The following is a 26,390-nucleotide window of genomic DNA, read 5'->3' as shown; positions in this document are numbered from 1 at the left end:
CAAAGGTGGAAGAAAGGTCTCCCAATATACTAGAATAAGGGGTGTGGTATTGTTTAGGCTCAATCCCCACATACTCTTTTAGTTTGTGCTGGCTGTAATTATGTCTTACTCCCATCTAGGAGGTTGTTATATTTCTGCTGGGCCTTTTGGCTTGTGCTGAGCCTCTGTTTGCAGACTTGCTTTTTAATAGAGATAGGACACTTGTTTCCCTTTTTTATCTAGTAGAAGGTTAACTTGAGTTGCATTTGAATGGCATACATATTATTTAGGCCAATTGTAAGGTCTCGCTTACTTGAAAAGTTGGTTAATAGATCAACTCCAAAGCTATAAAATCTTGAACAGTATATAAGGTGAAAAAATTGTTGCTTTTTCCACAAGTGAGACCTCCAATGATGAGCAAGAAGTGATGGTTATGCCATGAGATAAAATCAACCTTTATCCAAATCACATATGTAAACAATTTTCTGAGTTCTTGTTAAGGAACAATGAATTGTTTCTTACATTAGTGTCATCAGACACTGTTGCCATTTGTTGAAGGTCAGCAGTTAGTTAATAAATTATGACCACTAAACACTTGATTGATAATACAAGAAGAACATCTACTTACATTGATGTTCTGAATTATGTTAAACTCCTTCCAATCAAGCAATGAACTCTACCTCCATTGACGTGGTTGAGGAGTTCCCAACAGCTATTCTGCCTGCCTCGAATGCAACTTTGATTTCTAATTGTTGTAGCTGGTGAACCACGTAAGACATGTGTGGCCGCATGGAAGGAACATGCTGAGTACATGTATAAGCAAGGTCAACCACCTTTTGAATTTGTCCTATCTCAGGAATGTCAGTAATGACAGGATCCAACAATTCTGTATACCGGTGGGACTGAACAAGGGGTGTAGCCCACTCAAAGATAGCCTGCCAATCCACAGATTCAATGGTTTGAACTGGTTTGCGTCCAGTTACAAGTTCAAGCAACAAAACCCCAAAGCTGTAAACATCACTTTTGGTGGTAAGCTCATTCCGGTAAACAAATTCAGGAGCAAGATACCCATAAGTGCCAGCCATAACTGTTCTCTCATGTATCCCTTCCCATGGCACAAATTTGTAGAGGCCAACACCCAATAAATGTGCTCTATATTCTTCATCTAACAGTACATTGCTGGCTCGTATATCACGGTGTACCACATGAGGTTTGACTTTGTCATGTAGAAATCTGTTCATCAAAATATCACAGCCGAATATGATCAATGATTATGACAACAGATAATCATGAAAATGGGAAAATAAATAATTTTTGCCTCAGGCGAATTTCTCTTAGAAACCAAAAACTTGGACAAAATTATTCCAAAAATTATGGTTCTAAAATGATGCCTATAATATAGCTTGTGTCCAAATAAATAATAATAGAAGCATATATAACCTAAAATGGGTTCTAAGGCAGAAAAGGTGAATGACGGAGTACATTATTGCACAAAAAGAATTTGGATTCAAATGTTTGGACTACCGTATTTTTTTAGGGCAGCGCATCAGATACCATCACCACTCTTATGCTTCGAATCAGAAGCACCAATAGCAACAGCTTCTATAAGCGGCTTGATTGCCTGCAACAATAGTCCATTGAAATAATTCCGAATTGGCCAGATGAAGTGGTTCCCTATAGATTTTGGGCATTGAGGAGGTATATTGAGAGTGCTCTTAACCCAGGTGCCAGTTAAGACAGGCCCTAACCTATAATGATATAATCTCTTTATTACAACAAATGGGTTCACACAGTATCTTAGCTAGGGCACGACTATCAATTCTAGATTGTATATAATCTTCTTTCTCATCTCTCTCATTTGTGTTGCAGCTCTGGATGAAAGGAAACATATTAAATTTAGTTTCAAACTAAAATTATGAACTTTGCACTTAACCAAGTACTATATTTAGTTATTTACTCAAATCCCCTTTTGGAGGGGAGGGTTGGATTGTTAGTGTGGACAATCTAGAAGATCTAATTGGAGGACATGTTGTTAGGTTCTATTTGTATCTTTGGTGGTATCTGGCACATCTTAATAAAACTTTTTGCATGGGCTCGCATTCAACTCAAAATTAGATCAAACAAATAACAAGTTTGGAAGATAAAAAATAAGTATTGATTCTGCAATAAACTAGAGAGAAAAGAAGACTTGAACAACAGTTTCCGCCATATTTCTTTCAGCATTGCATCCTCAAAGGCTCCACAGAATGGCAATCCTAATAAAACTACATATGCCATTGAAACTTTAACTGGAAACTCAGATGAGCTCCAACGACTGCTAATACGCCCCCAACACAAATCATCCTAAAGTGATTGTATTGAGTACACAGAGTTGTCTATGGTGCTTTTTTCTTGAAGATGTGAACCTTATCTTCAAGGTCTGTATAAAAATAACTAACAAGGTTTACCTCAAACACTCCCCTCTGCAATTTACAGCTTCACAAAAATATATCTGGTAGTTTTAAGTTATTTGGAGGGGTGAGGGTTCTGTTTAACAGATGCTACATTTTACATATTCTGCCTTGGGAAGCTGATTGTAGGCAATTCCTAGGAAAAGCCAATATTCATGGGAAGTCCAGCACCTAGAAGGTTAACAAACTCGTGTGGCTTCACTTACATTATCAGACATAATCTATAAGCTTAAACCATATGCTACAGAAGCTTTTCAAGATCAATATAGAGGCACTGTCTTTAATATGTTATAAGTTTCCTATCTCCAACTTGATCATTTGTTCCATGAAATATAGCCTTGTTAAAAAATTCTGCTAGGTTAAAAAGTGAATCCAAAAATGATACCTTGTAGAGATTGTTGAAGACTCAAAATTTGGATAGGTTTTTCCTATAAAGCTTTTAAGTCATCCATAAGTTTCTAAATCTAATACAATAAAAAAATGCACCCTGATCACCCTGACCAGGGATTTCAAACTTCGAATGGGAGGAACACTTCCCCTATTTATTCTTCTATGTTACATTTGTCTCCAAAATGTTTATAAATTCCAAACACCAATATAACTAGAAAGCTGGAATCCAGATACAATAATAAAAAGTGCCCTGAGCTTTGATTGTGATTTATCACTCACTTTATTCTGATCCCTGAACAGCCAAACTGAATGCCGGAGCAAAATCGATTTTATTTATGCAGGATTTTTTACCATGTAAATAGGCCATGACTTTTCTCTCATGTACAGTGGTAACAAGCACAGCACATGCCCCATGGATATACAATCCACTTTTAAGTAATGTTAAAACCAGAAAAAAAGAAGGTATTAATACATAAACCAGGAAAGCATGTAATGCCCTAACTGCTTTTCTTCTTTCACAATTAATACCTATCTCAGATAATCAAAACCCAAAGTTTTGTCATCTATTTCCATTTGTCTATACTAAGTCATCTTTTTTATTATGGATCACCGAGTGTGATCTGAAATGTTGATGCAAAACTTTCAACACAATCTAATCTAGAAACTCTTGCCGATGATCTTTTTGATTATCAATTTCCTTTAGTACAAATTTCTTTGATGACCGTCTCATGTTAAAAAGAGAAAACTTACTGATGGTAAAATTAAAAAAAACTAAGTCAACAATAATAAAAATAATTAGCATATCCAATTGATAAAATCCATATCCATCACTAATTCCTTCTATATTAAACCCTCAAAAATGACCCCTAGAACCATAGATTAAAAAAACTGCAGAGAACTTGACAAGAACTTGTTTTCTTGTGAGAAGTTTTCCTTCCCAAGAAAGCCAGACATTTACTCACCAAGTTTGTGTCAAAAACTCACCGAGAACTCAGTGTGTCTGTGTTATTTTCTCAGCTGCATTTGTATAAAAGCATTTTGATGTGAAACAAAAGGTTTTGATTGCATTTTGTGATTTCTTGTTTTCTGTCCACACCACAAAACCCCCTTCCAAGTGTTGTTTCTTTGCAGATTGTGTATATGGTTTTTTTTTTTTTCAAGAGTTCCTTTATACCTTTTATGGTGCCCCTTTACCAAGGGACACCACTCTCCCAAGTGGTTCCAATTATTATATTAATATAATAATATTATTATTATTATGTTTTATATTATATGATAATTATATAATATAAATATATTATAATTTTATTATCAATCACAATAATTGTATCAATATATTTATTATATTATAATAATAACTATATTATCAAAACCTTTAGGTATCTATGTCAGCTTGAAGGAATCTGACCATAGCTACAATAACATTAACACTCCCTCTTAGCTGGGGAGGAATCCTTCTCAATAATTTTTTGTTTGTCCTTCCAACACTAACATCAACACTTCTCTTAGCTAGGAAGGATCTTCTCAAATATTTGAGTTATAATGTCCACCATGGCTATTCCTAGAGTGTGGCTTTATCATGGCTGCTCCCATGAATGCATAAGCCAAAAAAGCACAAGTGTTCATCACAGAATCACTCACGTGATGTTGTCATCTCATCATAACATTCAGCATGGCTACTCCTAGAGGGTGAATGAACACAAGTGTTTAGTCATGGAGTTGCTTCTCCCTCACAGAGAAGAATGCTAAGTCATGGATTTTCTCACATGGCATCCACCATGGCTACTCACAGAGGGTGTATCCACCATAGCTACTCCCAGAGGGTTGGAAAGAGCTTTCACCTCAATCTTCTCCCTCATAGAGAAGAATGCATTAACAAGGGGTTGCATCTCAAACTTCTGCCTCATAGAGAAGAATTCATTAAAATCCATCTCAAGAAATCATTGATGTTGAGACTCCCTCTCAGCAAAGGCTTCATTCTCCACAACTCCAAGCTTGTCTTGAAAACACACAAATTCACTTTGGCATGATGCTTCAAGAGAATATCGGTCGCCTGTCCTTTAGTACTAATGTACCTTAATTCCATAGTATTCATTTGCACCATATCTCTAATATAGAGATTTTTGATCTCTACATGTTTTGATATAAGGTTGGAGTCTACATCGTTCTTGAAGAATCCCAAACTCAACAAGTATCCATCTATCCAAGAATATTACGACCTAGTTGTCAACATAAAGGCCTTCTAGCCTATACACGTGGAACTCTATCCCATGAATCATAGTCCTTTGATTGTTCATCCAAAGAAAAATCATCTTGACAAGGTCCACTCCCTTTAAATCAATATGACCAAGATCCTTGGATGTCAACTGAAGCAGACCCTCTAGTTGCTCCCTTTGAAGCTCAAGATCTTACATCAACCTTCTGACCTCGTTTTCCAAGGTTGCCTCTAACGTATCATCATACTGCCTCTTTTGAAAGAATTGTCCCCAACTATCAACTCAGTCTCATAGTAGGAATTATCAAGTTCTTCCTTCCTTGAATACAATCCCTTGTGCTTCTTAGTCCATCCTGAAAGCATTAAAAAGATTATCTAATGCATATGAAGCATACATGATTCGCTATCAAAGTTATATCATCAATTAATAACATAAAATTCATGATTAATATTCAAAGGTATAATTATAAAATGCTTATCTCTTGTAGTCAAAGAATAACACCTTGCAGGCGATACTTGAACCCCTTGAGTAACAGAGCCTTCAATTATAATGTGGGCATTCCTCTTGAAGATTAGAGAGTAGAGATTCTTCCTTGACAACTCTGGCTTTGACCAAGGTCCAAGGGCATCATCTCCCAATGTGAGTTCCATTATCCTCTACACCAGATTACTCACAGTGGTGCCACATGCACTTCTCCGAAACTCCTTTTGAATTACACATGCGCGCGCACGCATACACACACACACACACACACACACACATATTATATAAAAGCTAATCACACAATAATTAAACTCCCACTGTTAGATTGCTGAACTATTCTATATAAACTAACTTTGGTGTCCACGAATCAAATAACAGCTACTCAAACCTTATTCTCCATAAGCCTTTGATATTCCACAAATTCCCTAATAAGGCTCAATGACAAGAATTGAGAAGTTTGATAATTCCATTCATATGTCCATCCCCTAAGTCTCTTGGCCTTGATGATTTCTTAAAAAGATATATTCTTGTTTCTGAATTTGTAGTAAACCTCACAATTGAAGGAAAATTACGGTATCATAAGAAACAGTTTCAAGAATAACACCCTATCATTTAATTCTTAGATCTATTATCCCCGATATCAACAATTAACAGCGCATCACTCGTGCCAAGGAAGAGTTAGCTGACAAGAATTCTAAATAATATTCAAAGGCCCCAAATAGGAATTTTAGTGTCAATTCAGTCTCCGCCAATACTAATGAAACAACCCATTGTCTTTCGTTACAAAGTATTAATATTATGATATCAACCATTTAAAATAAACTATTCAATATCATTATTTTAATACCTTCCAAAACTCAAAGATTTTATTTTATTATGATATTGGGGGAGATTGGTTGCTTTGGATGCTTGTGAGACTTAGATTGAGAAACTAGAGCCTCACCACTAAAACCCCCATCCTTTGAAGACAAATCACCATTCTCAACCTTGGGCCACACAGGAAGGCCATTTGCGTCTCTTTTCCAAATGCCTTTTTGTTTTGGCATTGTATTTACTTGTTGACCTGTACAAAGTCTCTGCATCTGAGGATGTATATGACCACAGTGGATGGACTACTGATGACTGTTGCAGAATATCAAAGCATGACATCATTTCAGAAACCACTGCTCGTTCTTTAGAGGGCACTCGCTATGATATCATGTTCTCTCGTCAATATCATGTGACTGCCACACGATATGAATTACAATGTTTAATACCCACGATGATAGCAATTACTTTCTCTAATTATCCATAGAATGATTGTCGTGCCTTGCATGAAATAAATAATATATTATTCATCATAAATTTTCTTGTTTGTATCATTCAAATGATATCAAACTATGGATTGTGTCCACTCATTAAGTCAAGGGTAATATAGTTCAGTGTTTCCCAAATTCAAAGATTGTCCACGAATTCAAAATATATCTCCAGATCACAAAGTTTGATCTTCAAATATACATTAATACAGTCATCAAAAATAATTGTTGGCCGCAATAAATACACTCCTTCATAACCTTGGACCAAATAACTTCATGAATATCAATCTCTGTCGCCCAAATAATCCACGATAGATACCAACTGCATATACACGACTGAATATTTTATTACAGTAAGTACGAGATTTTATGTACCCCAATAACAGGAATGTCAGGATGAATCCCTTCAACACTCGATGGTCATACTAATTAATCAGTTTGCTTGCAAGTGATTTGTGTAAATATTGATGTAATAAATTTGGTAACACTCTAGGAATGAGGATATTTGAAACCATGGCTCTGATACCATATTTCTTTGCAGACTATGTATATTGATTTTTTTTTTCAAAAGTTCCTTTATACCTTTTGTGGTGCCTCTTTACCAAGGGACACCACTTCTCCCAAGTGGCTTTAATTATTACATTATTAATATAATGTAATAATTTTTATATTATTATATAATACAATTATATTATCTCACAATAATAATATAATAATTAATATTATCACAACCTTTTATGTTATCTATGTCAACCTGAAGGAATCTGACCATAGCTACAATAACATTAACACTTCCTCTTAGCTAGGGAGGAATCCTTATTGATAACTTTTGGTTTGTTCTTCCGATGCTACCATCAAAACCAAGGTATGCAAGCTCATCCACAAGGATTTTGGTTGATTTGAACTTGATTTGAAGAGGATTTTAAAGCGCAATCAGATTTTCAGTCCTTTCTTTTCTTTAAAATCATTTTATCCCTTTTTGTTGCATCTCAGTTAATAGAAACTCCATAATGACATTTCCAAAGTCTCTAGATTGTCTTAGAGTGCTATGAACAAGATTTAACACAATTTCTTGCATTTTTTCTGATTTTTTCAAAAATCTAAACTTTTCCTATTAATTTTGAATCCCAACACTTTTTTCTTGTTTTTTCAAGTTTAACTGTCTAAAATTATTTAAACTAATTTTGTTTATTTGCTAGCTTTTTTATTAAAATTATAATTTGTGGTTTTGTGGTTTCAGTTTGTATGAGTAGATTGATAATTTGATTGACAATAGCAAATAGGGATTCTTCTACAACCGGGTTACTCCTGGGTCTGCTAATGCCTTAGTAGATGCATGCCCACTTGGATATATAGGCACTTGTATTAAAGGGGCTAAAGATAAAGCTTGGAAATATGCCTTTCAAATATGAGAACATAATATTGTAATTTGCACCAAAAGTGGAAAACTAATGGGGATGTACACCACTTGAAATACCATCTTCTAGGTATCACAGAGTCTTCCAATATTGCAATTTGAACCCAGAGTGGAAAACTAATTTGCTGGCATACACCACTTGAAATACCATCTTCTAGGTATCATGAAGTCTTCCAGGCATCACGAAGCATGATTCAAGGATTTGTGAGGGAACCACAGGAGAAATTAAAAGCGAAATAAATGCCTTGCCTGCTGCCCAAAAAGAGAAAAAATTGCAAAAGCAAAGGGCAAAACTAGCCATGAAAAGAATGCATAGCTAACTCTCAAGGTGTTACAATCAACCTTGAAAACAAACAAACAACACTTGAGGGCATAGTGGGCTCTCTTCATGGCCCATGTATCCACAAACCCACTACCCCCTTGACCACCAATTCTACTACTTCTAGTGGAGCACCACAATTAGTGTCGTAGGTGGAGCCTATAGATAGATATTTTGAGCATGAAAACAAACCTGCATCACAACCACCATTGGAGGGAGCTGGGTGGAATAGAGACATGAATCAGCAAGCAGGCATTGCTTCTGTTAATTTTCGGTATTTCAATAGCATCCTTTTTAATGTGGTGGGAAATCCATATTAGCTTAGTTTGTTGACTGCAGTGATTATGGCTGGAAACGGCTACAAGATTACTTCTTGTGGGCTTGAGGTTAGTTAATTTGTTTTAAGCAGAGTGGGTTTAACCGTGGAGGAAACTTTGTAGTTAAGCACACTTGAGAAGTAGTACTGGGATGGGTGACCTCCCGGGAAGTCCCGGTGCTTCACCTCTGTGAGCATCACCTAGATCCAATGAGTGCCAAGTGTTACATTTATTCTCATGAGAGATGGATTTGTGTGTGTATGACTACTCATGAAACATGGGTTAATGAGTTTAACTCAAATACAACATAGTTAAATCCTGATAGCAATATCACAATTTGACTTGATGTGGAAATATCTCCTACTTATTAATTTGTTTTAGTTTTAAAATGTTTTAGTTTTAACTTTTAACTTTTAATTTTGAATCTTGATAACTTATGTTGAGCTTTGATTCTTAGAGTGTAGACCAAATTTATGTTCTTTTTTTATTTAGAGTAATTACAAATTATTAATTACTAAAAAAAGATCAAAAACAATTGGAATGGTGCTCTGGTCCTATCTGAAGCTTCTTGAAAATAGAGCTAGGGCTCTCTCATCTAAAGGAAGGGTGTGGTTTATCTTGCATCACAAGGGTTATAAGGTGGCTTTAATAGGTTCTAGAAAAATGGTGCCTTTATGTTTGATGGCTTTGTGAAATTGCAGGAAGACAACAGTCGTCTACAAAAACAAATACATGAGGGGTTTTTGTTTTACGATAGGAGCATCTTCATCAAGCATTGGTGGTATACAACAGAGGATTAAAGAGTCGACTTTGAGGGTGCCGCTAATGGGTGCAAGAGATAAATGTCTTAGTGGTGGTGATTCATGGTGATTTAGGAGCCACCAGTCAAGAGCAGAAAGTTGGGATGCACATATGCTGACAGAGATCTGTGGCGGCAAGATGCATTCCATGGGGGTCAAAATGGAGATGTTGACTAGTGGAATGGAGGTGTGAAAGGGGTGAAGGTTGAGATGCCACCATAGGGCCATGGTCCCTCCCTTGCAGTCATGCAACAGCTATAGCATCAGTCCTAGTATGCGAGTGGTCTAGGGGCCCTCTCCCCATCCTCTAGGGTCATTGTTGTCAACTTGACTACAAAGATAGAGGAAGTAATAGCACATAATGTTTCAATCTTCTTTGAGTTGGGTGTGATTGGACGTTTTAGAGGTTTGTGGTCAAGTCTATTTGATTTATATTTTTAGGTCTTTGAAAATGGGGGGGCCCATTCTACATGGATGTTCTCAAATTTTCCTTGTGGCAAAAGGGTTCTCTATTATTGTGTTTAAAAACCCTCAAGACAAAAATAAGGTTTTGTGTGTACATTTTTGGAGCTAGGAGGAGAAGTTCGCTTTGATGCTAAAACCCTAGCATCCATATTTTTGTCCATCTATGGAAACTTCTGACAAGATACTACTATGGGTAAGCCTTCCCAATCTTCCATTAAATCTTTGGCTTGATTCTTTGTTAGAGCAAGTTGGGAATTAGCTAGGAGATATTTAAATGGTAGATGAAGGATCTTCAAATCTCCTTCATTCAACTTTTCTCGTATTCTAGTAAAAAGTGATGTTTTTCAAGGGTTTCCTACTGAAAAGTCTATTAAAACTTCAAAGGGATGTTGAGTTCAATCTTTGGATTATGAAAGGGTTCCATTTAGATGTAAAAGATGTTATCAAATAGCTCATATGGCAATACAATGTGGTAGAGATAAAAGGACAAAGGAGGCCTCTAGGTCGAAAGGTGTCTCTCAAGAGCACTATATGATTGAGAAGGAGGATGAGATGCAAAAGAGTTTATCTCACCTAGTTACTAAGAATACAATGCAAAATCCTTGTGTTATGTCCCCTCTAGAAGGGCAATCCATGATGAACAATGATAGTACTATACTAGGAAGGAATGGCAAGGGAGGCTCCACATGATGTAGTTGTTACTCTGGAGAGTAAGGAAAAATGCAGATCTGATAGAGCTAGGTTCGAATGCAGTGGGTGGTCAGGCCCAAGTTGATGGTTCATGTTCGGGGGATGTTGTGAGAGAGTTTGTGGATTCTCCTTTGAATTGGCAAGGGGTTGGCACATGGTTAAAAAGAAAAAGGATAAGAAATCCAAGAACTTGTTGTGAGGTTTTCACACATCGCCCCAAAATCTTGGGGACCCCCTTTTTGATCGCCTTTAGGGCCAGTGGAGAAGGTTAGATGTATTTTTCACCCGGTTTCAACTTGATTTTCCAGAGCTATCAGTTCTATCCTTAGGCCGAATAAGTTCAAAATTGATTTCAACTTGGCAGGATAAGATTGTGAATTTTGTACTTAGACGATTTCTTTTGAAAATTTGGATTTAATTGTAAATTTGAATGATTTTCAAATAAGGAAATTTTTCGTTAGACTTAGGTTCTTGGAAAATCTTATTTTTTTTTGGTGAAATAAAATTTAATTTTGTAAGATGAGGTTAAATTGCAAAATCGATTTTTACTCTAGAGGCAATTTTATTTTTTGTCATAAAATTTTAATTATTTAGCAAAATCGATTTAGAGGAAAATTGCAAAAATTGGCTTTAATAGATTAAATTTGCCTTGAAAGCTTTTGGTATTTAATGAAATTGGTAAATTAATATTAAGAAATGGCTTTTGGTTAGCCAAAATTCAATTTCAAGGATGTATTAATTAGCAAACCCTCATTAAATAGAAATTTTTAGCATCCCCAAGGCACCATTCAATTTCGTTTTGCAATTTGTGGTTAATTAGTAAATTAAAAGTGCAGTTTTCATTTTAGAAAATTAAAATTTTGGCAAAATATTTAAAGTGGGCCACTAACTTAGCTTTAATTTTGGTTTTTTTTCCTCTATAGGACCAAGTCGGCCAGCCTGGGAGGAAGGTGAAAGCTGCTATAAAGGGAGTCCCCTCCCATTTCGTTTTCATCAATTCATTTGCTCCTCATGCTTGGGCGAATTTGAAGCAAGGGCAGATTTCCAGACTTGGGCGAAATTGGTGGAAGGCAGTTTTTTGGCGATTTTTGGGCAATTTCTCCATTGCCATTGTTGGGCGATTTGTCTAAGGGCCAGATTTTTTGCGTTTTTGGGGATTTTTGCTCCACTTTGTGGGCTGCGATTTGTGCCCTAGGTGGCAGATTTTACAGATTTTGCTCCTTCTTTGCTTAGCCGAATTTTGTGGAAGGGCAGATTTTTTTCATGCTTAGCCGAATTTGGTGGGGGCCGAAATTTGTGGAAGACAAAATTCTGATTTTCTAGAGGGGCTGCAATTTTTATATCAGATTTGGGCAATTTTGTTGGGAGAAGAGATACATATGAAAGTTTGATTTTTGCATAGAAGGCAAGTGTTGGATAAGCTTAGAGGCTTTGTTTTCTAATTTGCAAAGGGATTTGTAATTCTTTGATGTCATATCCCGGGTTCCGAAAAGTTGCTGTAAGATTATTAGTTAAGGTGAAAGTCATCATCTAGAGTTGCAAGGAGTGCTTAAGCTGACATCCATTCTTTCGCTCTTTTCTAAGAATTGCACTACTTGGTTCTTCTTGCCTTTTGGTCCACCACTCTACCATCCCGTAATAGGGCGACGAGCATGGAGTATGATAGTGCAAGTAAGAATCCCAAGCGGGCAAACGCTAAGAAAGACAAAGAGGATATGACGCCCAAAACTTCCTTCTTCTTGAAAATGAAGAAAATAACCGATACTAATATCGCTACAGTGGACATGCTACGGATGAGGGACAGACTAAAGGAAGGACAATCCCCCTTGGCAAAGAGGATATACAAGAGCGGAATTGTACATGCAGCAGCTTTTCCTCCTACTTTGCCTTGTCCGGAATTGATTATGGAGTGTGCATCCAGATTTGATCTAGACAGTAAATCCATCATTTTTGGCGAAGGGAAGAGAGTGTTGGCCAACATTGGCGAACAAGCAATTGAAGAGACATTTAATATTCCCCAGAGCAAGGGCATGACAGTTGTAATGGTGGATCAGGCGGCCAAATCATTTCAAGGTAACCAAGAGGCCTACTTCTCACATCTAAAGCGGAATTGGATACACGAAGGAAGGAAAGGAGTTAACAAATCAACAAGGCTTACAGTGGCAGATTTCAAGCCGGAATATGGCGATCTCATTGTTCTTCTCAGCCGGATCATGGGCCTAGCTCAAGCTATGCAATTCGAAAACTGGATGTACTTCTTCATTGATGAAATTGAAAAGGGCAAAGGAAAATTTGATTGGACTAGGATCATAAGTGAAAATTTAGAGTTGCAACTTAAAACAGTTCAAAACCAAAGGCAATTCTACATGGGATCCTATCTGTTTTACTTAATTGCTAGATTGTATGAGAGTCCGGGACTTAAGGCCTTAGGAGAGATTGGTAATGGGCCGGGGCAATATTTGGTGCATGAATGCTATCCGCAGCTTCATTTGCACAATAACAAGGATTACAAGATGTTTTGCGATGCATTCGCCATGAAGACAGTAAGGGTATTACAAGGGGCGCCTGCTAAGAGACTTTCATCGAAAGCAGAAGCAAGGATTAAGAAGTTTGGGAGTTGGTTCATCCAATTCCCGCAATTCACATACATTAGAGTGGCAGGAAGTACAGTTTGTCCCAAGAGGCTTCCAAGATACCCGCCCGACAAGGTAGTTTTGATGGAATTGGCTAGGCAGCTTGAGCACTATGATAGAGTAATGAGGAATGAGGGGAAAACAGGCGTTTCCTTCTCAATTATAATTGGCAATGATAGTTGCCCAAATCGGGCCACCTTTGAGGCTGCGGAAAAGGAATTGGAGAGGTATCATCTAGGATGGTACAGAGCAAGGCAAGGATTCGACCCTGTTGGTCTTATCAAGGCATCTCATGGAAGCGAATTTAAGCATGTTCCCACTATAGAGGACTTTTGGGCCAATGCAAAGGATGATTTTCACGTGAGAAAGCTAGCTTTCTCGAGATTGTCGGTGAACATGATGAGAGATATCAGATGGAGAGGCCTTGATATTCCCGATCAATTGGAGGATGATCGTAGTGTGTTGAGAGAAGACTATGAGACAGTAGTTGGAACAGAGTTGAATCCAGTGGATTGGGACGATCATCAGGATCCTTCCTTGGAGGCAGTCACAAGGACAGTAGATTTGCATACCGAGTCGTGGTATAATGCCAAGTTGAGAAAGCTACAAAGAGAAAAGGTTCTCCTTACTTATGAGATGATGAAACCGAAGGAAGGTCTAGTAGAATCAATCAGACAGAAGGGTGAAGGAAGTGGCCGGCAATCGAAGACAGTTAGAAATAGCAAGAAGAGGGCTTTGGAGGTAGAGAAAAGCCAAGAACGTTCGGAACCTCCAGCCAAGAGACAGCGGGCAGCGCCGTCAAGGGAGAGTATAACTAAGGCTAGAAGCTAAGAGGTCAATTCGAGTGATAAAGGGGCCGCAGTGGAGGTGAGCTCTGATTCGGAATCAAGTGGCTACAGTGAAAGTATGGAGTACTCCCCTCTCTCGGAGAACCAGCAAGGAAATATGGCAGAAACTAGTAGAGAAGAAGATGGGCCGATTGATATTGAAGAGATAAGTCAAGCGTCTAAGGCCGTTGGTGATGCTTTGTTGGTCGAACCGAATCTGGATTTGGGGAGATGCACTGCACCACTATGGTTAAGGCAAATGCTTATGCCGAGAGGCGAGGTGGTAATGGCTCACGCAGTTGATGATATCCAAGGACTAATAGAAAAGGATGATAGCGAGAACCAAAAACAGATGGCAAATACGGTGGCAAGGGTAATCAGAAGCGACAGTGATGGTCACCGAAGGGTTCAGATTGCTATACCAACAATCAATAAGGCAGCGGATGAGATTGCAGCCCAGGAGTACGAAATAGTAGAACATAATTTGGGAAGAAATACAGATGATATGGAATGTGAGGAGGTTCAGGAAGACATAGCATCAATCAGAGAAAGATTGAGGAAGGCAAACGAAAAGATAGTAAAGTTGGAGGCCGAAAACAAATATTGGAGAGATTGCCAGCCAATCCAACAGCTGCATCAGGCAGCCCTTCCTCAAGACAGCGGGAGCAATTCAGAAGAGGTATCAGCTCAGTTACATGAAGTAAGGGGTTGGATCTATGATACAATCCAAGATGGGCGAAATTTCTTGCCCTCCTTCATCTCAACATTCCAGTCATTGGTGACTGTTAGAAACAAATTCAGATTATTTGAAGACTATGTTCCACGGAGTTTCCGGGACGGGAACGTTTTAGGGGACGAGGACGTGTTTCCGGTACGGGTACGGGTCGAAGCCAAAATTTAGGGGACGGGACATCAGGGGACGGCGATTAAAAACATAGGGGATTTTTTTTAATATAGAGACAAAATTCAAATATGTATATCATAACATTGATAAACCATTCACCATAGACATTTTAGAAGATAAATACATGGAATATTATCAAATGGCAAATACTAAGTGCTTCCATTATAACAATATCACATACATATATAGCAAAAATTAAAATGCCTAAAGGCTTCAAGTATCATGCTGAAATCAGAATGAAATAAAGAGAAGTCCAACTAAAATAGTTAGTAAATAGTAAATACCGACCGCAGTCTTGCCTCACTAAACACAATCTTTGCTCATTGTTGCTACTGCTCTTATGTTTTTTTCCTTCCTCTTAGCAAGTATGTTAAATCGAAAAATGAGTAGAAGAGTTAGTGTTTTAATGGACCAAATATGGGTTGCATATCGTTATTATGTCTTTAAGATGACTAGGGGCCACACGAACAACAAAAATTAGGAAAAAATGTTTTTTTGGGGATGGTTTGCCTTTACCAGATTGACTGGAAAAAAGGGGACGGCCAGCAGTTTCGGGGACGGATAGGGGACGGCAAAACTGTCCCCGATACTGCTGGCCGTCCCCAAGTTTCCTGCCCAAAAAAATTGGCCGTTTCGGGGACGTTTCTAAATTTTTCAAAAAAGGGACGTCGCAGGGTACGACCAAAATCCGTACCCGCGTCCTCGTTTCGTACCCGGTACGGGTACTAGGGTACAGAGGCAGGGGACGCGTCCCCGTGGAGCATAGTTTGAAGAGGAATGGAAGAATTTTCTTCCCATCAAGGATTTGGTTATTCCTAGGCTGCAGGCGTTCATCAGGCTAGCGGAGGCATATTTGGAAAGAGCCCGGTTGGTTGATGAGAGAAGATTGAGAATAGTTGAATCTTGGTATGTCGCATTGACTACCAGATTTAGAAAACTTGAAGAAATTCATGATGAGATTGCACAACACGGCCCAAGCGTCGACACTTCCATTTCGACCATGATGAGCGACGTTGGGGTGGCGCTTGATTTTGAGAGTATTAGAGAGGAGGATGTCAGTGAGACAGGATTTGGATCGAGATTGGATGAGTTAGGAAAGGCTGCCGTCAAAAGGAAGCATCTGAACACCCTTTCCTCACTCAATGCTTTTATTGGGTTTGCAAAGGAATATGAAAAGGATCACGAAAGGATACTACAAGCAGCAAACAGCGTGGCAAAGTCAGCAGAACTCCGAGCGAAGCACACACCTTGTCCTCCTATGGAAGAAGTTAACGAAAGGCTAGCTAAGTTCATTGCCTTAGCTAAAAGAACAAAAGAAAAAGGAAGAATTATATTAGAAGATCATCTTATGTTAGCCCAAGTGGCAACTTTCTCTTTCTTCTAGAATAGGACAAGTGTTTGTTTCTGATTGGCCACCATTTTGGTGCCTTCTCATTGGTTGCCACTTTTGCACTTTTTTCATTGGTCCATTGATGAGGTGGCATCTTCTCATTGGCCGATGGGGTGGCAACCCTAATTAGGGTTTTTGGATCCAATCTGGATCGTCGATCTTGTTTTGATCTCTACCGTCCATTGTATTTTGGACCTCTATATAAGGCCATTGGCTCTCATTTGTAAAGGGGGGGGTTGGAGAAATTGTTGCGAAAATAATACCAAAGTGCTCTCTTTTTCATTGCATGTTGACTAAGAACATTGGGTGTTATTGCATGTTTTCTACTTCCACATAGTTAAATTTTCTTTTCAAGTTGAAGCAATTTCATTTCAAGTTGTTAGAGTAAGAGTAAAATAAAATGGATAGTTGCATGGTAGCTTTGGTAGATGTTTGATAGGGGTCAACACTAGGCCACTAGCATCCTAGCGGCTGGTTGGGAGGCTTTGTGTGGTGATCTAGTTTACTTACCTTTGAAGCGTTGCATCTATGGAGGTAGGGCCGCTGGTTAGCCTTCATTAGATTCGATCCCTGTCCATCTGCTAACCTTCCATTCTTAGGAGTAGGAGTAGTTGAGTAGCCAAATTTCATGCTTAGAAGAGGTTAGTTAGAGAAGTAAACCAAAACATCGGCATTCTCACCTTCCATCGCCATTCACCCTACATTGCCATCATCGCGCCATCAACATCATCTAGCATTCACACCGAACCACCATCTCCATTTTCTCACCAAGATCCAAATTTTTCTCAAACAAGAAAACGTAAGGCCACCTACGTGATTACCAGCAAATCACATTGATAAAACTGAGCGAGTATCCAACGGTGTAAGGAACATTGGAGTTATACTCATGTCCCATGAGAGATAACTTTTCAAGAGAGGAATTGTGTATTTGATATTCTGTATCAAGCATCCAATTACTAATATGTTATGTAGTGACACAAAACTCGCATCAACAGAACTCCTTTGATGTGGTTCTATGGTCCAATTCTAAGGGTGATGCCAAAATCAAATCTTCATGGGCTTGGGGTTTGGGGGTCTCTTGTAGTCTGTTTTAGGATATTTCTAAGTTTCATTGGTATGGTCTAGGTGGATCTTGAGAGAGGTGATATATTCTAATATTCCTGTGTTGAGCCTTGGATATGTTTTCATTTCATACATAACTTTGTTTGTTATATTAATAAGATATCTTATTACCGATCAAAAAAAAAAATTAGTAATAACTATTTTTTGTTGAATTTTAAGTTATTTTTTATCAAAGTTATGTACTTAACATTAATTTTACTTCGTACTTGTAGGTTGCTTAGAAATGCAGTTGCTAGGGTAAAAGAAGTGGTGGAAGAGCAACGAATATAATGGAAACAATTTGGTTGCACCATTCTTTCTGTTGGGTGGACAAATGGCAAAAATTGCACCATCATTAATTTTTTGGTTTCTTGCAAGAATGGTATGGTGTTCTTGAAATCTATGGATGGTGGCAGTTGGTAAGATCCTCTAAGACAAATATAGTATACTTTTTTAGGCACCTTGTGCAATACATGTCCTTGACCTTCTTTTGGAGGACATAATAAAAACTAAACTGGATGAGACTGGTTGTAGAGGATGCAAAGAAGATCAGAAAATACATCTAAAATCACCCTTGGTTTCTTTGCTTGATGAGAGAACACACCCAAGGGAAGGAATTGATAAGAGCAAATGTTACAAGGTTTGCAATGATTTTCTTAACATTGCAAAGTGTTTTTACATTTTTGATGGCTTTGAAGCAAACATTTGTACGTGAAGCATTGCTATACTCAAGTTACTCAAAGAAGGCTGATAGAGAGAGTGTTGCATCCAATGTCTTGGACAATCAATTTGCACAAAGAGCTAGATAGATCATGAAGGTAACTTGAATATTTAATTTTTTTGTATTCAAGTCTTCCATTATTAATTTGTAATTTTAATGATTAATCTTTTTGTATATTTCAATTGCAGGTGTTAAAACCCCATTGGTTCGAATTTTTTGTTTGGTAGATAGGGATCAAACCCAATAGGATATCTTTGTGATGCTATGGATCGGGCCAAGGAGTCTATAAAAAATTAGTACAAGGGGGTCAACCTCAAATTTGACACCATAAGAAACAATATTGATAGGAGGTGGAAAAATCAGCTCCAAGAACCTATTCGTGCAGTAGGGTACTTCCTCGACCCTCATTTTCACTTTGCATCGTCCTTCTAAGATCTCAATGTAGAGGCCATAGAGAGCCTTACCATATCCATTCAAAGGATGATGCTCAAGGTTGAGGTGAGAGACTTCGTTGTGTTCAAATTGGACATTTAACAGAATGCAAAGGACAAGCTATTCTTTCTAGACTTGACCAAGAGAGGAAGAACCACTCACTATTTGGAACTTTGGAGTCTTCCACATGCACGATAAGCAAATAAAAATTAGAATATATTTTCACCTCACTTTTGAACTCTTCAATACTATATTTTGTAGATGCTTGGTGGTGAAATTGGGGTGGAAAGGACCTAAATCTTCAAAAACTTGCCCTTTGAATCTTATACCAGTCTTGTGGTTCATCTAGTTGTGAGTACTATTTGAACTTGTTCGAGATCAGTCCCACAAAGAGGAGGAAAAGTTAGCATAGAAATACCTCAATGACCTTGTCTTTGTGCAATATAACCTTCGGTTGCACATAAGGAAGGTAGAGGAAACACCAGCGAGTCCACTTGATTGGATGACAGAGATCCTTACAGTGATTGGACATCATAGGAGCAACCTCCATTGTTTACAAAGGATGAGATCTCTACTTTGGAGAGTTAGGCTATGGAGGAGGGGGGATTAGGAGTGGATGAGATTGACAAAGATGAGGAGGCTGAGGATGATGAGAGTAATAGCCATAGCAAGCTTCTAGGACTAGACTACCTACCCCTCCCATAGTTTTTACTAAAGTTGTAGGGAAGGGGAAAAGGAAGATGTAGAGTGTTTTGAAGTTGTACTAACTTATAGTTTCACAAAATACAATTTGCTATTTTAATTTTGCTTCAGACTATCAAGCTACAGCCTCAGCATTCTGCATAAGGATGTCATTTTGTGCCTAATTTGCATTGAAGTATATCTAGGCTCAACTTCTTTCTTTTGTTTACTTATTTACTGACTCATTAGATACATCTCCTTATCAAAATTTGTAATAACATATGTGTTTCTAATTAAATTTAAGCAATTTTTCAAGTTGTTGAGTTTTCTGCTAAGTATTTGCCAAGTTTTTGCAGACATTTTTTTCCTGAGCCTTCGTGAGAAGTTGCGGAGTCCGAGTATTTCAACTATGATTAGTAGCATAGGAAATCAGTCAAAACCCAAGTTCCTGAAAGAAATTTATGTGAAAGTTTATCAAAATGAGCTTTCATACTTATCATAATCTATTAATAATATACCTTCTAATGCCAAGTCAAATGCTCGTTTCTTGAAGCTTGAGAGACAGGTAAACATCAACATTAATAATTGACTATTCTTAAACGTAATTTATGTTTGTCTTTGAAACACCCAGCATAAAAGTACTAAAATCAGACAAATGCACTTCATAAAAAACTATAAAATAAATCTATTCCCCTTTTTGACATAGCCAAAACTATCTGCACTGATGACATACAAAATGCATTTCATTGCCCCCTAATGTTTGCTGAAATATGCATATCAATAATACTAAGAATGTCAAGGAGTGAGAAGAATACATACGCAATGCCCTGGGCAAGTGTAGTTGCAATTCGCATTCTCATCCCCCAATCTAGGCTCCTACCTCCTCTTGGAAGGTGATGCAGCCATCTGTCCAGAGGGCCATTTGCTACAAACTCGTAAACAATATATCGTTCACTATGTTCATAGCAACATCCTTTGATTGCTACAAGGTTATCATGACGAAGACGTGCTATCCTTCCAATTTCAGACAAGAACTCTTTCTTACTTTGCAAGCTAGACTTCTTTAGCTTTTTGACTGCTACTAGTGAGCCATCAGGCAGGGTACCTCCAAATGTTCCTCCTGTCTTTGTCATTGCATCTCCAAAGAGTCTATTTCCTTCCCCAAAATTTTTAGTAATCATTCTCAATTCATCATTAGTATACACCCTCCATGAAGGAGGAACGAGAGACACAGAAGATGGGCTAGAAATTTTTCTAGATCTCCTGCGTCTTCTGTTTCGCTTGTAAACAAGAAGCCAAATCACCACAGCAAATGTGGTAAAGAGAATAAAGCCACTAACAACTGCAAGGATGATAGTGTACTCCTTGTGGCAATGTCCAGGTTCACATTTATTTCCTGATGTAAGAAATGCATCAGACAACAGCTCCAAGGGCATAAAAGTGAAAGAATGTTACACAACTAAATCTCCACAATCAGTTACTGAATGGCATGTGCTTCTACATGGGATACAAAATATGCTAATAAGGAGAAAGGCCTGGAAATAATGAGATGTAATAACTACCTATAAAGAGAATATTACTTTACAACATAAGATTCAAAAAGCATTGTAATAACTACCTATAAAGAGAATATTACTTTACAACATAAGATTCAAAAAGCATTTAACTTAATATTGACATTACCTTTGCTTCGCATGCAGACAAATTCATGTGAGCTTTTGCATTTGTCACCCACTAAGGGAACGTTTCTATTCATAACTAAAGTGCATAACTCAGTAAGATTTGTCTCAAGGCAGGAAGATTGCGGACAGTTGAAGAAAGATGGTGCCCTAGGAAAAGCAGAGTTGTTCCAATGGGATTGATGATCACTCCACTGCCAACTGAAACCTTTCTTAGATCTAACACCACGGCCCCCAACCCAGCAACCTGTACTAACATTTCTGCAAAGAGATTGCACATACTTAAGTTCATGGATGGATGTCAACGCAGCCAGATGACCACTGCGATTCTGACAGATAGCTTCTGCATCATCCCATGAACTTGCATTTGGTACAAGAAGGAAACAATTTCTTCTGTTTGGTGCACTGTTCCACCCTGATGGGCACAATCCTGTAAAAGCCCGCCATAGGATTTAGCTGCTGAATTCCTACATTGCATTTGCATTAAATTCATATTGATAAGACAGAAAAAGCCTGATAAAGATATTGTCAAAAGTTAAAACATATCTTGAGAGACTAAAAACATTTACACCTAGAGTTCTTTGATGTCTCAGACTATTCACGTACTCCCCATTGTTATTATAATACATATATAGATAAGAAATAAAACTTTGGTATATGTACGCTAAATTATAATTTTAAGTAGTGAAAGAAATTATAGTTATTGAATTACACTCAATTTTTCCTTCTCTTTTTTGTAACAAGCTACTGGCATCGACATTTACAATAATGCAGATAATGACAGAAAGCAAAAATTGAGGAAGACAGAAGAAAGTAGAGAAGGTTTTAAAAGGTTATACCATGGCTACACTCAGTTGATATTTAAAGTTTGATATAACAATTTTCGTTAATGTTGTTTCTGGAGAAAGATATTTTCAACATCATGGAATAAACAAGAAAACCCTGCTATGGAGCAAGATGAAATTAGCAAGCATCAGACCTTTGTATAACTCCGAATCTAAGTAAAAATATAGCGATTCATATAAGTCTAGAGATGTCACCAAAGGATGCATGGAAACTCTACAGAAATACATATGTCCTGAGATGTTGCAACCATGCTATTTGTGAACAAAAATTCTGCCTATCAAAGTAGCTTAAATAAAAATGGCATTGCTAAGCATGTCAAGATATAGCATTGCAAGAAATAATTTAGTACATTGAAAGCAGAACTGGCTGAGTAGTTGTGGGCGGTTAGTCATAGAATGCATGGAGGTGTGAAGTGTAAATAGTTTAACATTTCCAATCATGTCACATAACTTAATACATAGAGGAAATGCCACAAATCAAACTGGATGTATTAGGGTGCTCCATAATGAATGGTTCATAAAGCAAGGCACTTGCTGAAGATTTTCTAAACAGAGTAGCAAGGTAAATGTGCCTGATTAGAAGGGAAACTCCACAGTCAAGTGCATCTGAGCTGGAGTTGTACAGGTCAGGTGAACTCCAGGGATGTTTTCGTGCTTGATTCTTGCAAGCATCACCTAGATATAATGAGTGCCAACTAGAGAAGCATTCTTGTGAATCACAACTACCAAAATAATGACAACAAGATAGAATTACAGTAAGCCAGTGGCCTATAAACCTACAAGATGTATACAACAATAGAATACAAGAATGTGGCAAAACAAAGGACTTAGCACAAATATACAAAGATCATCAAATGCAATACAAAAATAATGTATAAGTTTTGATATTAGAGCAGTCAAAACAAGGGGGCTGGCCCTTACCAACAAAACAATGAAAAATAATGCATAAGTTGCTTGATTTAAGGATCATAAACTTGTTTACAGTGAATTTTCAAAGGGTGCAAAAAGTTATTGTCATACTTCAGGGGTAATGCAACGAATTGATTAAAGAAATTATTATCTTTGCCATTATATGCACTCCATTCATATATAAGCAATCCACAATTGACCAATAGGAATCTTGATAATAAAGATATGACTTACAAGGTAGAATATTGCAGAATTCATGTAGCGCAGCATAATAAGTAACAAAAATAAATCATCTGTGCAATACCGTATTGAATGTCCATTAACAGTCTTCTTAAGTACTCGCTGTTGGAGCCACGAAGAGGATGAGGGTTGTGCAGGTGCTATGAAGGAAATAAATCAAGCACTTCAAACAAAAAACTGCCATAATATTATTTCGGGTTCAGTGTCTATAAGGACATGAAGAGGTTTTCCTTTGACTCATGACATGGAATTTATGCTCTGCTCTTCAGCATAATAGGAACTAGCTTCTTGGTGACAACTATTTGAATGTAAAGTGATAGGTGCCTCAGATTGGGATAAGATGAAAAGACATCTCCGACTCTTCTTGTGTTAATACTAACATACAAAAATATTATCTCCTTCGAATCTTTGAATAGTCTGGAGATCTTATTCGTGAGCAATAAGTGCTCCTTAGCTTCTACTTCATTGAGAGAGAAAAGACAATAACCATGATACCTCATGCTATATGCTAGCTTGCCTTAACTTGTAAGTTTGTAACTGATGAGAAAATTATAAATACCCATAGCTAGTTGCAGATATCCTAAGAGAATGTAAGCAATGACGTAAAAGATAGAATGGATGATTGGTCCATAAGACCATAATTTGCACTAAAATGTAGAAAGCCATTTCGGGGATGTTGTAGAGAGATCAAAATGGCTCGAAAATACTATTGATATATGTCAGCATTAAAACATTTAAGTGGATTGATCTTCTCCTTCATAGAACAAAGGCGAGGTGTGTATATCATCTACTACCATGAGGCTACATTACCCATATACCTGAAAATTGGTGTCCTGATTGGCTATTAACTAACTTTACGTTGTATTTATGATTGTTTTCGCAGCAAATCTGTATATGTTGACGCAGATATCAAAGTCAAGAGCCTTATCTGGAATCCCCTCAATTTGTATTACCGGAAGAAAAATTAGATTCATCGAATAATTGGTAAGACACTTGAATGCTCGGCGTAAATATAGAAGACACCCACTACAGCGTGTGTATACAGTATTTACCAGGCATTTAAATCAAGTCCCAAAAATATCCACATTAATTGCGTCTCGTAATGAGAAAAACACTTCAATCTATGTCTGCAAAAAGTCAATTGATATATAAAAGGTACATACATGCGGAGTGTTTTTCCAAATGGATTGCATATCCAGACATTTAACTAATACAGCTAGAAAACATTCAATTAGCTAAGATGCAATAATGCCGAAAGCACTTCAATTTAATTAGTGTATATACACTATGTATACACAAACATAATGCTGAAGGTACACATAATGAATAGATTCCGATACCAAGTGTACATTTAATATACTCATATCTAATCATTTGCATCAATTGCCCCAAAAAATACCCAAATGGATTGTACCCAATAATGGACGAGGCGCTTAAATTTTTGTCTGCTAATACTAAATGTACATCTACACTGTGCATACGCATCATTTACTCAAGCGCCAAAATACCCATCGGAATTATATCCGATAATGGACAAGGAATTTTAATTTAATGCATGGAAATACCCAGTGTACACAGTAGGTCTACGCAGCGTATATTTATCCGAACGTTTATTTCTGAACAACAAGAAAACACCCACATGAATACGGTAAAAGAGCGCCTCTGATAATGAAGTGGGTAGGAGACCAATTTTATGCTATGCTACCTTCCGTCCAAGTACACCAGAGTAGTGATCAATTGAGGGCACCGTGACTGACCTTTAACTAAAAAACAGGACTTTGGAGGAGTTGAAGGAAATTTTGGAAAAAACTTCTACGAAATCTAACGTATAATTGCTTACCAGCCTGAATCGCTGTTATTGCAGTGAAAATGCAGTGTGTAAAGAGGAGAATGATGTACGGGGGCTTCATTGCCTGCATCGACTCCTGTCACACAAAATTGTATTAGAAGAAACAGTAGCAAATTAGACATAAACATACACGTATGCCAGTCGTCTTTTGACCATTCTTTGGTTTTCCTAAATTGTTAACGGTGAGATGTGACAATTTATATGTGGATTGTTAGGTTTGTTTGGTGTTTGCAATAAGGTTTAATGCGATGTGACATGATATTCATTTGGTTCTGAAACAACCATTTGGGGCTTTCACATTCTAATATATTTGGGTGTGGATGAGGTTAGTGGCTATTCGGTCACGAATTTCGCTAATTTAGTTTTTTAATATGTGAGGTTTTATAATTTTAAGAGTCGAAGTGTTCTCTTCGTATGACTAACAAAATCTGTACTCGAATAGCCGCTACCATGCACATGAGCTTGGGTAATTCATCTCACCTCTTTAAATGGGGAGAGCGTAAAATTTGAGATAAAAACGGAGCAAAGCTATAGTCCAAACCAACTCTACTACCTTTAAGAGCTCACACTCTACAATATTAGGCTAATGAAGTGGGTTGTAAAGGAGAAACTTGTATGTTAGAGGAGAGGATCTATTATGTGTAGGGGTTCAATACATGAGATGGTATTTAGGTGGTTAGGGGCATGTAAGGAGTATTAATTTCTTAATATATGTCAGTTTGATTATTAAAAGTAAAATATGAAAGAAATAGTTAATAATTAGAAATAATGTGTACATATCGAAAATAAATATGACATTGAGTACAAAAGTTCACAATCAAATAAATAGGACCGAGTTAATTAGCACATGTCTATATTACTCATGTCTTTTTTCATGTCCATAATTGGGTTGTAGTTTCAAAATATCATTGTTCACATAAACCAAAAAAGTCCAAAACAATATGTCATCTAAGGCTTGTCAATCTATTTATAAACCAACATTATAAGAGATTACTTCCACATGGAAGTCCATCAACCCAAAGCAGGATGACTAGTGTTAATGCAACACACTACTAAGACCATGTATCCCTACTAAGGAATGACCAAAATAACACATTATTGCACCTTGGGTCCCATCTTTTCAGCTCCAACACACAAATGTTGGTCACTTCACAACTCAACCACTTGTATCCACCGTACGTAAGGTTGTCATTTTTCATTGAAGGGAAATCAAATAAAAAGTAAATGACAAAATTAAATTGGCTCTAAACATTCAACATACCTTCAAAATTCAAACCGGAAAGAGTGTAGACATTCAAGAGGTTACACCAACATACAATACTTTTCACACATACAAGTAGACATGAAATCATCTAATT

At 37.4% G+C, this 26,390-nt stretch overlaps 1 protein-coding gene across 1 annotated transcript; it reads right to left on the bottom strand.

Annotated features, from left to right (window-relative positions):
• Nucleotides 1–410: 410 nt before the first annotated feature.
• LOC149528023 (C-type lectin receptor-like tyrosine-protein kinase At1g52310) lies at nt 411–25,392 on the bottom strand. Its single transcript, XM_089809225.1, has 4 exons — nt 25,024–25,392; nt 21,194–21,619; nt 20,330–20,906; nt 411–1,212 (listed from the first exon to the last, which is right to left on the bottom strand). The coding sequence occupies exons 1-4, from the start codon at nt 25,100–25,102 to the stop codon at nt 642–644; spliced, it is 1,653 nt and encodes a 550-aa protein (XP_089665351.1). The 5' UTR covers nt 25,103–25,392; the 3' UTR covers nt 411–641.
• Nucleotides 25,393–26,390: the final 998 nt, after the last annotated feature.

This window comes from Cupressus sempervirens, chromosome 11 (genome assembly GCF_028749045.1).
Source record: "Cupressus sempervirens isolate cs-2001-9-10 chromosome 11, ASM2874904v1, whole genome shotgun sequence".
NCBI lineage: Eukaryota > Viridiplantae > Streptophyta > Pinopsida > Cupressales > Cupressaceae > Cupressus > Cupressus sempervirens.
This window is presented reverse-complemented; position numbering and strand designations above follow the sequence as displayed.